The sequence below is a fragment of the Equus caballus genome, chromosome 4, assembly GCF_041296265.1.
Source record: "Equus caballus isolate H_3958 breed thoroughbred chromosome 4, TB-T2T, whole genome shotgun sequence".
Taxonomy (NCBI): Eukaryota; Metazoa; Chordata; class Mammalia; order Perissodactyla; family Equidae; genus Equus; species Equus caballus.
This window is the reverse complement of record NC_091687.1, coordinates 18,433,985-18,446,204: the sequence shown is the minus strand read 5'-3', so window position 1 is coordinate 18,446,204 and position 12,220 is coordinate 18,433,985. Positions and strand designations below refer to the sequence as shown.

General features: G+C 39.8%; 1 protein-coding gene across 1 annotated transcript in view; it reads right to left on the bottom strand.

Annotated features, from left to right (window-relative positions):
• ABCA13 (ATP binding cassette subfamily A member 13) overlaps positions 1–12,220 on the bottom strand; it is a 408,916-nt gene that overhangs the window by 157,170 nt on the left and 239,526 nt on the right. The window contains exon 43 of the mRNA XM_001496546.5: positions 11,591–11,840. Within this exon, the coding sequence (XP_001496596.3) occupies positions 11,591–11,840 (250 nt within the window). The remainder of the gene's footprint in view (positions 1–11,590; positions 11,841–12,220) is intronic.

Genomic DNA, 12,220 nt, shown 5'->3' with positions numbered 1-12,220 from the left:
AAAATTCACCATTCTTTTTCACCACACACCAAAATAAACTCAAAATTGATCAAAGACCTAAAGATTAGGCCTGAAACAATAAGTCTTCTACAAGAGAATATAGGCAGTACACTCTTTGACATCAGTTTCAAAAGAATCTTTTCGGACACTATAACTCCTCAGTTGAGGGAAACAATAGAAAGAATAAACAAATGGGACTTCATCAGACTAAAGAGCTTCTTCAAGGCAAGGGAAGACAGGATTGAAACAAAAAAACAGCTCACTAATTGGGAAAAAATATTTACAAGCCACTTATCCGACAAAGGGTTAATCTCCATAATATACAAAGAACTCACACGGCTTAACAACGAGAAAACAAACAACTCGATCAAAAAATGGGCAGAGGACATGAACAGACATTTCTCAAAAGAAGATATAAATATGGCCAATAGACACATGAAAAGATGTTCATCATCACTAATCATCAGGGAAATGCAAATCAAAACTACACTAAGATATCACCTTACACCCGTTAGATTGGCAAAAACATCCAAAACCAAGAGCAACAAATGTTGGAGAGGTTGTGGAGAAAAAGGAACCCTCATACACTGTTGGTGGAAATGCAAACTGGTACAGCCACTATGGAAAACAGTATGGAGATTTCTCAAAAAGTTAAAAATTGAAATACCCTATGACCCAGCCATCCCATTACTAGGTATCTATCCTAAGAACCTGAAATTAGAAATCCCAAGAGTCCCTTGCACCCCTATGTTCATCGCAGCATTATTTACAATAGCCAAGACATGGAACCAACCTACATGCCCAGAAACTGATGATTGGATAAAGAAGATATGGTATATATACACAATGGAATACTACTCAGCCATAAAAAAAGACAAAATTGGCCCATTCGCAGCAACGTGGATGGACCTCGAGGGTATTATGTTAAGCGAAATAAGCCAGTCAGAGAAAGACGAACTCTATATGACTCCACTCATAGGTGGAAGTTAGTATATTGATAAGGAGATCTGATCGGTGGTTACCAGGGAAAAAGGGGGGTCAGGGGAGGGCACAAAGGGGTAAGTGGTGTACCCACAACATGACTAATAAAAATGTACAACTGAAATCTCACAAGGTTGTAATCTATCATAACATTAATAAAATAAATAAATAAATAAAAAAGACTAGCATAGTGCCTGTGAAAGAATAAGTGGATAATTAGCAGTTAATAAAATTAGTTTATCTCCATTCCCCAGACACCACTGACTATGAGACGCACTAAATGGCAATGATCTGACCTTTTTTGAACCTTGATTTGAATAAATCAACTATAAAATACATTTTTGAAATAATTGGGGAAATTTGTGTATGACTAGGCATAATAATTTTTACTAGGCATAATAAAGGCATTGTGCTTATATAAAAACAAAAAACAAACAAGCAAACAAACCAAAAGAACATGGCTGTTAGACAATAAACCCCAATTTCCTGCTTTTTGTTTCACTGAATATTAATGAACTGTACCTTGATTTAACAATAAAAGGACCCCTCAAATCCTTGTTTGGGGAGACATGGGTTTGGGAATAATCACAATAGTCTCCTGACTTGCTGCAAGGAATAAACTTTGTTTCACTTTCCTATTCCCCTGGTGTACTTATTGGCTCTGCACGCACCAACGGGTGAACCCACTGCATTCAGTTACAATAGGAATCGAGAGTCACATGCCTACACAGAACTTTCTGAAACCAATAAATACAGTTTCCTTAATGAGAACATTAAGTCTATGAACTGAGTTAGAGGACAGTCGCTGTTTAGATACAAATAGTGACATAGAAGAATTATCACAAACAGAAAGAAAAAAAAGTAAAAGAAAAGATAACCATAAGGAAAAGATAAAGAACTGAAAGATGGATCCAGGAGACCCTAATAAGGGATGTAACAGGAGTTCTCAGAGTAGGTAAAGGATGCATTGATGTGAGGAAACAATTAGACCAATAATAGAAGAAAATTATCCTAGACCGAAAAAAAGACCAAATCTGCAGGTCTGATGAGGAAAAGATGGAAAGAAAACATCCTCCACTCCAAGGACAAAGAAGAAATCTCACAAGATTCCAGAAAGAAAAAGTTACCTAAGGAGAAAGGGAACCATATGGACTGATATGGATCAGACATCTTGCCTGGAGGCTGCAAGACTGCAGGTGGACCACCATATACCAACAACTCTGTGAAAAGGACAGCACCCAGAGAGGCCAATTGCGAACCAGGATACCATGCACAGAGCAGGGCAGAAGGAACCAAATCTGCTGATAGGCAGGATCACAGTGGCTGTCACTCCACACCTGCTAGGAAGACGCTCAACAGAAGGACTCATGACATGCAAATTAACCAGAATAGAAATTGTGAGATAGATGATACAGGAGGACACAGGAAGAGAGGAAATATGTGTTAGGCAAAAGAACTTGCTACATGAGGGCACAGCCATGTAAGCACTTATTATGTATGCCCCAATTTAACTATTTGATGTATATAGTTACAGTCATATTTGGTTAGGCAACAAGCATACATATATACATACACACACATATATACATATATATGTATATCTATACAAAGCTTTATATGGGAATATGTAACATCAGCATCAAATAAGGATTCTTAGACTAAAAGGGAATATCGCATGTGAAGGGGAGTAGAACATGCCATCCCAAAATATCCCTCTTTGGCATAAGGATTATCTTGAGCTGGCTATTTTTAAGAAAAGGCAAACGCAAGAGAAGCTCTGAAAACAGAGTAGAAGGTCCCCTTTTATAAGGAAAATTTATACTGATAAAGAAAACCTCCACTTGTAAGGGGGTCTCCCTCTCTGTATCAGGAAGAGAAGGAAGACTAAATCACAAGAGACTCATCAATGGAGAAGGCATTCAAATGTGCATAATGACCTTACCCATGATTACAGGGCTTTGGCAGATAACCTTCCATTTAACTGGCTCCCTCCACCCACTCCCAACATCTTTTCTCTCTAGCACGAGATGATATTTAAGGTGATGGCTTGGGCCATTTCAGAAAGTTACTCAGTTTTCCTGGGTATCTCCCATGTATGCAGGAGGTATACATGTTATTAAACTTCTATTTGTTTTTCTCCCGGTAACCTGTCTTTTCTTACAGGAGGGTCTCAGCCAAAAACCTAGAAGGGTAGAGGAAAAATTACTTTTCCTCCCTACACATGGAAGGGAATATTGCGTAGAAAAGAAGCAATTGTTCAATAAATAAAACTGTAAAATTTAGTGACCATATGGGAGAAAAATGAATTTAAATAACAGACATGAAATTAGAAAAATCAACTACAGATGATTTAAACATGAAAAAGAAAAACTTTAAGAGTAGAAAATATATTTTTAAAAAAGTGAATATCCTTTTGATCTTGGCCTAGGAAAATATTTCCTTAACAAGACAAAAAAAGGACTTAAATAAAAATAACTAATATGTAGTGTATCTATAAAGTCTGGAAACAAGAAAATGTATATAATGATACCTAGGATATTTCAATAAAATAAAATTTAATTAATATTCAATAAAATAAAAATAAAGCTTTATCTATTTTTTCATATCTTATAGGTACCCTGTGTTTGACTATCTTAAAAGTCTTTTAGGAAAGTAAAAAGACAATTATTCACTGGTAGAAGATATTAAAAATACACAAAAATAAAAAAGAATTAATATGAACATAGAAAGAAACTATGTATAATATGGAACCTATAAAGAAGAAGCAAAAACATTCATATATTAAAAAAATGGACAGAAACCAAAAGGATATTTCACAAAAGAAGAAAAACAAAAGATCAATAAACATGTGAAAAGACATTTATCATCATTAGTGGTCAAGAAGATGCAAATTAAGACCATGATGAGATACACGGTTTTGGTTTTTGATAAACAACCACTTCATCAGCAAAAATTAAAAATTCTAAAAATATGTATAAGCATTGAAGAGGATGCACATTTGCAGAATCTCTCACTTAGGGCCAGCCAAGAGAAAACTGTTGTAATCACTTTGGAAAAGTTTGGCATTATCTCCTAAAGTAGACTATTAACATACCCTATGCAACTGATCAGCAATTACACTCCTCTGAATACATCCATGAGAAGCTCTTATTTATCTACAGCAAGACACATTTATGAAAATTTCTAGAATGTTCATGAAGCACTGTTCCCAATTACAAAAGAAAAAGGAAGTGTCACCCAGAGAAATCCCTAAAAATGTTTTCCATGTCTAATGCTTTGTTCTCAAGTTGTGCTTGCTTATAGGAACCAAGGCAGAATATTGCCAGATGGCCAAACCGTAGACCTGTCCAAACCAGAAAGGTTCAAGTTGGCAATGGGATGCCGTGCGCAAAAGGAAATGTGTGCAAAAGATGCATGCTCAAGAAGGGAAGATCTGTGCTTGCTCAAATGCCCCAGCTCAAGCCATGTCTCAGAGACCCCTCCCCCTTCATATCTCATAAGAACTCTGTTCACCTTCCCTTCAAGGAGAAGGCGTTTTAGAGCCCAAGCTCTGCCTCCTTCATTCATTGATCAATGAATAACATTTCTGATCTGCTATTCCAAACTAGGTCTTGTTCTATTGGTGCTAGAGGCTCCCAGCAAAAGGATCCATTTGTGGGTCACCGTCCCTTGGGGTTCAATAACAGAAGTAACTCCTAATGTCCATCATTAAGAGAGAAGATTAATAAATTGTGGTATGTTTATAGAGTGGAATATTGTACAATATTCAAAACAAATGCTAAACAGTCACATGCAACATTATGGAAAAATCAACCTGATGCAATTTTAAGTGAAAAGGTCATTCTCAAAAGCCTGATATTCTTTTGCAAATTTAACAACAGACAAAGAATTGGAGTGTATTTAGACCAGAGGCATAATGGGGGAGAACATATGCTTACTATATAATTAAATCCAAGTCATCAAACAGACGAAAGTGCACTCTGTGTGGTCAATTCAATGTATGAAAAGCTCTGAGAAGCTACAGAAAAGTAAGCAATTCATCTTTGTTTAGTAGCTCAATTAATCCCAGAAGGAACAGGGAATCTTTTTTTTTTTTTTCTGTGGCACAGGGAATTCATATCCAAAGGAACAGTGTTCTGTGAAACAACCATTTAAGAAATGCCATTGTAAAAGTAAACCTAATTTTATCAATCCCTACATTTTAAAACCTCCTAATGTCTCCCATTCTGTTTGCAGGATAAAGTCTTTCCTACAGGGAATGCCTTACAGCACCTATCAGAAAACAAAGTCTTTTGCTGGGTCATTTCATTACTTTTCACATTGACTCACACTTCTTCTTCTGTCTGGAGAAACATTCTCTCCTACTCACCTGGAAAACATCCAGTTATCATTAAGGATTCAATTCTGGTGCCATAGTCTTTAAAAAGCCTTCCTCAACACTCCCAGATGTATCCTCCCACCCAGTTTAGGGACAATCTGCATCTTGTAGCTACACCTATCACAGTGTCCATAAGACTTCCTTGTCCCATCTGTGTGTAGGGTTATTCTCTCTACTCAACTGTAAACTTTCTGAGGATAGGATTTGTGTCTTTGTATATGTTTGTGGAATGAGAATCAGAGGTGGAAATCTACCTGAGGTGTACTTTCAGTCCTGCTCTTACTAGACTGTGCCAACAGAGTAATTCACCTAACCTCCATGAGCTCAGTGTCTTCAGGAGGAGAACCTCATCATCAGTGATTCTGCCTTTTTTTTTTTTTTTAATCTTATCACATTAAGAGATAGCACAAAGTTCCCTAATGATCAGTAGTTCACAAAGCACTGAATTCAGCTGGGTGGGGCTCAAGGACAGTTCACCCCAGGGTAGGGGGGCAGTAAAATGTATCTTAAATTCAAGGTTAAGGAGCAAGTGAAGAATATGAATTCACTCATGAGCAAATATTTAAGGAATGCCTGCTTGGTGCTGGGCATTGTCCAGGCGCAGTGTACATATAGTTAAGACAAGCAGTCTCAGCTGTTTCGTTTGTCATCTGTTTTCTCCCACTGGATTGTAAGCTCCAATATGGCTGGAACTACTCTCAGAATGATGGCGGTGCAATGAAGGACATGAAGGGGATGCTATGCAAGAATAGGGAGTCAGGGTGTCCTCTTGGATAAGACTTTATAAAGAGATCATGTGTATGTTGAACTGAGAGGGAAATAGCCATACCAATGAGTGGGACAAAGAATGTCCTTGGGGTTGAAAACTGGATATGCAAAAGTCGGCAGAGTTTGGGTGGTCCATGGCCTGGAGAAAACCCAGTGTGAGGGTGAACAGAGTAAATAAGGAAGGAGAAGCCAGAACATGAGGTCTGAGAAGCCATAGGCACTTTGTAGATTATTCTGCCCTTGAAACGTTTTCAAGAGCCTGTTGGTGATTGTGATGTGTCTTCTCCACTCCATTCAGAAACACAGATGATGCATTCGGTCCACTGCAGGGTAGACTAAGAATAAGTAACAACACTGAACTTTCATTGAGTTGTACTTAATTTCTGCAAGGAAATAGGCCCACTTATTCCTCCTAGGTCTTTTTTGGTTGGGACTGAGTGGAGAAAAGCAGAGAGAACTTGGTAGTGAGAGAAAACTCAGCAAGCAACAGGTCAGGGTGATGTCCACGTTCAGGTAGGACCCCATGGATTTTCCCAATGGGTTGAACTTAGTAGCACATTGAGAGCATCCTCTCTTGTAAGAACTAAGTGTTCATCTCAGAAGATGGGTGTGGAATCCCCTCTAGACATTTTCAACAACATGTACACAGCTATCTTTCCATGGTCCACATTTTGTTTGCTGCTTTGAAGTAGTGACCTGTCCAAGTAAATTTCTGGAAGACTTTTCCTGCTACATTTTATTTCAGTTGTTGAATTCAATTTAACAAGTAACCCTTTCTATACACTGTGGCAAGAACTAAAGCTACAGGCATGACTAAGACTTGACCCTTACCCTCAAGGAAGTCATCCTGTAGAAAGGAAAGCAGGAATCTCCAGCAGCAAGTTAAACCACAATGAGATCCACATGACATGGCAGACACACGGAGGAGAGGGATGCAGCTGAGGACCCCTGGAGGAGGGGGCATCTGAGCCAGGTTTGAGAGTGTTCTTATTTCTCTGGGAACATCAGGGGAGTGAGGAGAAAAGGTAATTTCTGCATTTCCTTAAACATGGAGAGATGCAGCTACACCATGTATCATTCTGTCCTTCTGAAGCACAGAGCACAAGGCACATGGGGGCAGTCGAGGCTGCAGGGGCACCTGGAAGACCTAGTAAGCTGGGCTTAGACATGCAGACATCATCCTATAGGCAACAAGGCGCTACTGAAGGACTTCTAGCAGATTTTACCACCTACAGACGTTATGTAGAGAAGGAAGATGCGTCTGTGTTGAGGCTGCTTAGCTCATAGCTGGATTTCTGTCTCTGGCTTCCCTGTGGCCTGCTCTGTGCTGGCCGGCTCAACCCTAAACATGCTCAGAGGTCCTGCCACCTCTTTGTTTTGCAGTTCTCAGTGGGAAGGGAGAATTTCTAGAGCCCTCTGAAAAAGCAATCAGCTAGCAAGTTGATTCAGAATAAAACTGAGTCAGAAGCAAGGGTCATGAACTAACTGGCCAGAATAAAAACCAGCCTAAACATGCTCCATTTGGCTTTTTTCCCTCACAGTTGTATAAAACACAATGTTTTAAATGGGTAGGGAGGTTTGGTCACAAGCAAGCATCTTCCCGCAGCGTTTTGGCCCTGGGTGTGGCATGCCCGGCACTCGCCTGGCCTCCAAGGCATTTGAGTTGGAGACCACTGGGCTACAGACTGAGTCATCAAAGCTCCAGGTTTTCTGGGCCCACAGAGCACAAAATGCTCTGTGAGCTACATGGGTGCTGTCTGCTCACATCAATCATAAAACTATGCAGCAAGAAGAGAATCTCTTCAATGCATTTCTTTTGGTTTGTGTTTTTATGGAAATTTGTATTCTGTGAGAAATAAATGCATTTAATATAGGTACATAATTGCATTTTCTCAAGTCTAAGATTTTAGGAACATGAGACTGTATTGAGAATTGTCAATAAGATAAGATTTGTATGTACTGTCCAGGTCAACACAGAGCTAATGCACCTAATGAATTTTGAAAGCTATGTGCAGGTCTAAATTATACACCTATTTAAAGGGGGTTACTCTAAGGAGAAAGTAAGGAACTATAATGCAAATACAATATATCACCCCATGGGGATTGCTCACAATGTCATGAAACGGGGATTTGCCCGCATCTGAAGCAGCAAGGATGGGAGCCGGGTGACACATGGGTCGTGTGTGTGTGTGTGTGTGTGTGTGTGTTGTATGTGTGGAGGGAGTCGGGAGGAACATGAGCAGTGAGGAGCTGTGCTATGTTGAGAATCATTCTTATGCTACAATTCAGTCTGTGATGCTTGGCTTCAGTACAGTTGAAATTGCCACACAATTTATCACCCATCCTAGGACAACTTTGAGAGTAAAAGGGACACATTCAACACACACGCCAACATGATAAAAGTTGTCTTCTGGGCAAACCGGGACATGTGGTGAACCTAATAGAGAATCTAGTATACAAAAGAAAAGCCATGAATTTCAATGGTGAGTTCCCAGGAGAACAGCTGGGCCAGTCAAAAAAGGGGAGAGTCATCCTCCTCCTCTGCTAATTTTTGTCAATCATAACAAACATGAAAGATAATTAGAAAAGCAAGAAAAATTTCCATCAATATGGATGATCTCTGGCAGCAACTTACCTTTTTCCTCATAACTAACTAAACTACTACTCTACTAAAATAAAAATAAAGAAAATGTAAACTTGTTCTTTTCTATTTAGTCTGAAATTAAAGATTAGAAGAGGGGCATGTGCCATCTCCGATGGAATGCTCACCAGATCCCATGACAGATGGGACTCCACTGTAAGGATGAGAAAATACAGCACCAGGGATGTGGGTTCCTCGATTTCATACCTTAGGTAACATTGTGAGAAATGAGAACAAACAAATATCTTCCTTTAAAAGATTTACTCTAAGAGATGGAAGAAAATACTAAAATAGCTCTGATCCTCAGACTCAAAATAATTTTGAAATGCATTACTTCTATGAAAAATGAATACTCGAAGAGCAGGAAAAAGTATCTTCAGATAAAAAATATAATTACCAAATTAATAATGCAGTGGAGAAAAGGAATGGTTGCTTTGAATCAACTGAAAATGATAACAGTGAAATTAACATCATGTAGAGAAATTCTCACCTGTTTCAGAAGAAAAGAGTAAAGAGATGAAGATGAGGCAGAGGAGAGGTCCGTCAGAAGCAAGTGACTGTGTGGACATATGTCTATAATATATGTGATGTGTAATATACTCAATATATAAAGTGAAATTTAAAGTAACCAAAAAGTAACCGAGAACATTCAATCTCAAAAGTAATCAAAGAGCCGCCTAATAAAGCAGTGAAATGCCAGGCCTGGATATCAGAAGTCATAGTGAGGATTTGGAGAAATGAGCTTTCCCCCTCCCAGGAATGCAGAGATTTTAGCCTGTTCTATTCATATATGTGCAACTATCTCCAACAACAGTATCTGGCATATAGTAGGTGCATAATAAATGCCTGTTGAATAAAAGAACCAATGACTTTATGGAACTGTAAATTGACGCACATTTATAAGGATAATTTGGCAATATCTATCTTGAAAACACTGATGCTTTTTGCCACAAAAACTTCTGATGGAAAGTATGATAATGAAAAAAACTGGACAGTGGCATAAATCCCAACAAAGATATTCGTACAGCATTGCCTGTAATAGGAAAAATTAAATTAAAAATGAATAAATAAGCCTATATATGCCCCAAAATAGAGATTGTTTAAATAAATTATGGCACCTCCATGCAATATACTACTGCTACTGCACAGCCATGAAAATGACTGATGTAGTTGCACTTATTTATAAAAATAGATATATGAATGTGTTATTGAGTGGAAAAGCAAATAAGGAAGAGCATTATAGTGTGATTTCATTGCCATAAAAAATAGAAATGCGTGTATTTAAAAGTATTATACATAACATGGGGAAGATTACATGGTAGATAACGCTGGTAGGATTATATGTAATTTTTTTAAATTATTATTTTGGCCACCCTGTATTTTCTATTACTTTCTTCAAGCAAGCTAGTTTATAATGGAGAATCCTCAAAATAATTACAGCTCTTTCATACTTGAGGAGTGTGACAGAAATCTGAACATTTGGCCAGAACAGAAGCATCAGTGGACATCCTCACACTTTGGTAGGTTCGTTTTCAACACTTCATAAGGGAAGGATGAGAGTGGGTTAATGAACAGTATGTCCAGAGAGGACAGGAGCCACTTGAAGAAGGAATACTCAGGATATGTATGCACTTGAACAAACCGGGCTGTCCCAGGGTCCTCTTGTTTAGTTAAATCCAGACCCATGGAACATAGAGACATGCAGAAGAGGAAAAATATTGGAAAACAAATGGCAGAGTTTATTATCGACTTTTCCTTTTGTACCAATATTTGTTTAAATCTAATTCAAAATTACACATCATTATAAAAGTGACACAAATATTAGCAAGCACTCAGAGTCTAGTTAATTAAGTTCATTAATTTAATAAAGATATATAATTGACAAAACCAGAACTAACACAGTGCTCCTGGTTGCCCACACCATGAAGAGCCTGGTCAACACGCCTGTGCAGTCGTCAACCAGGCATCACTGAGTCCCAATCCACGCCCCCAGGTGTGACTAAGCGTTGCCTCCTAGGAAGAGAACTGTGCCCGTTCAGTGCAATGGTGCCCGCTAGCCCAGCCATGGCAAGGCCCAGTGTGCAGCAGGTGGTCAGCGACACAAGCTAAACTAAATCTGGACGGGAGCCAGCCCACTGAGGGAAAGGATCGGAGGGGTCAGGGTCCCTCTTTCAGGTCTCCACTCCCATGTCAGTGAAATGAAATTCCAGAAGCTCTGAGAACTTCCTGTGCAAATTCATGTGGTGGCAAAACTCAGACTAATCTGAATTTATTGGTAGCACTCCTGGACCTAATGTGGCCTGGAGATGTGTATTGGCTCAACTCCATTTGGAGTGAAAAGCCAGACATTCCTCCACAGAGAGAGGTGCGTGATTATGGGCTGTTGTGCCAGAAGCAACCATGCAGGGTTTTGTGAAATATACAATCTATATACTTTCTAAAATCCTAAAAATTCTGGAACATATCTAGCCCTCCCAGTCCCTGCTCATGGCAAGTGGGCCGGGCCCTTTGCACATCAGCCGGTAGCACTCTGTCCCTTTCACCAAGGAGACTCGGCAGTCCAGGGGTGGGAGTGGGTTGGGGGATGCAGGTGTCCAGGGACCCAGAGGCTGGAGGCCAGGCCTGCCTCATCAGCCCAAAGCATCTACCACAAGACCAGCCTGACAGGAGCAAGAGCTTCTCAGAATGACCCTTGTATATGCAGACCTCCCACATAATGCATATTTGAAATGTTTATTTGAAATTCTTAAAAAAGCAACATTATTGCTATTCATAATCTGTGCTGATGTAGTTTTGAAGTAAATGGAAAGAAAGGTTCTTACCTGAAAAAGTAAGTTTCAGCCCTTTCATAATGTCCAGGTGTTAGTTTGAGCGGAGGGTAGTCAATGGCCACAGGCCTCACCATGAACATGCCCATGGCCAAGGCCACAAAGAGGACAGGCAGCAGCAGGTGGGAGAGGGTCCCTTTCCAGGCCCGGCGCGTGTGGCGAAGCCGCTTCACCAGGAGGGCAGCCACCTGGACGAGAAGCAGCTGGCAGCCCTGAGTGGACGGGGGCCTGGCAGGAGCGGCATCTGCAGGGACAGGAAGATAGAGCAGAACTGAGTCCACTTGGGGGCAACCGGGGGCTTCCCCAATACTGTCCTGGTTCTGCACAGCCCTTCAGGGACTTATAGACCACCCTATGGCAGCTTTTAGCCCAGGAACACCACTGGTCCTGACTTTCCACACCAAATAAGAACACCCTCAACGCTATATACAACAGGGTGTCTTATGACATTAAAAGGCAGGATCAGAGTTCCACTGTGGATCCCCACTCTACTCTTGCTTCTGAAGGGAGACAGACAGATGTGAAAGGACAAAGAGAAGAGGGCTTGTGTTTATTTTTATTGGTTAAAATAAAGCCTGCTACATTATCGTGAATTTTAAGACAAAAAGAACAGCAAGACATTCT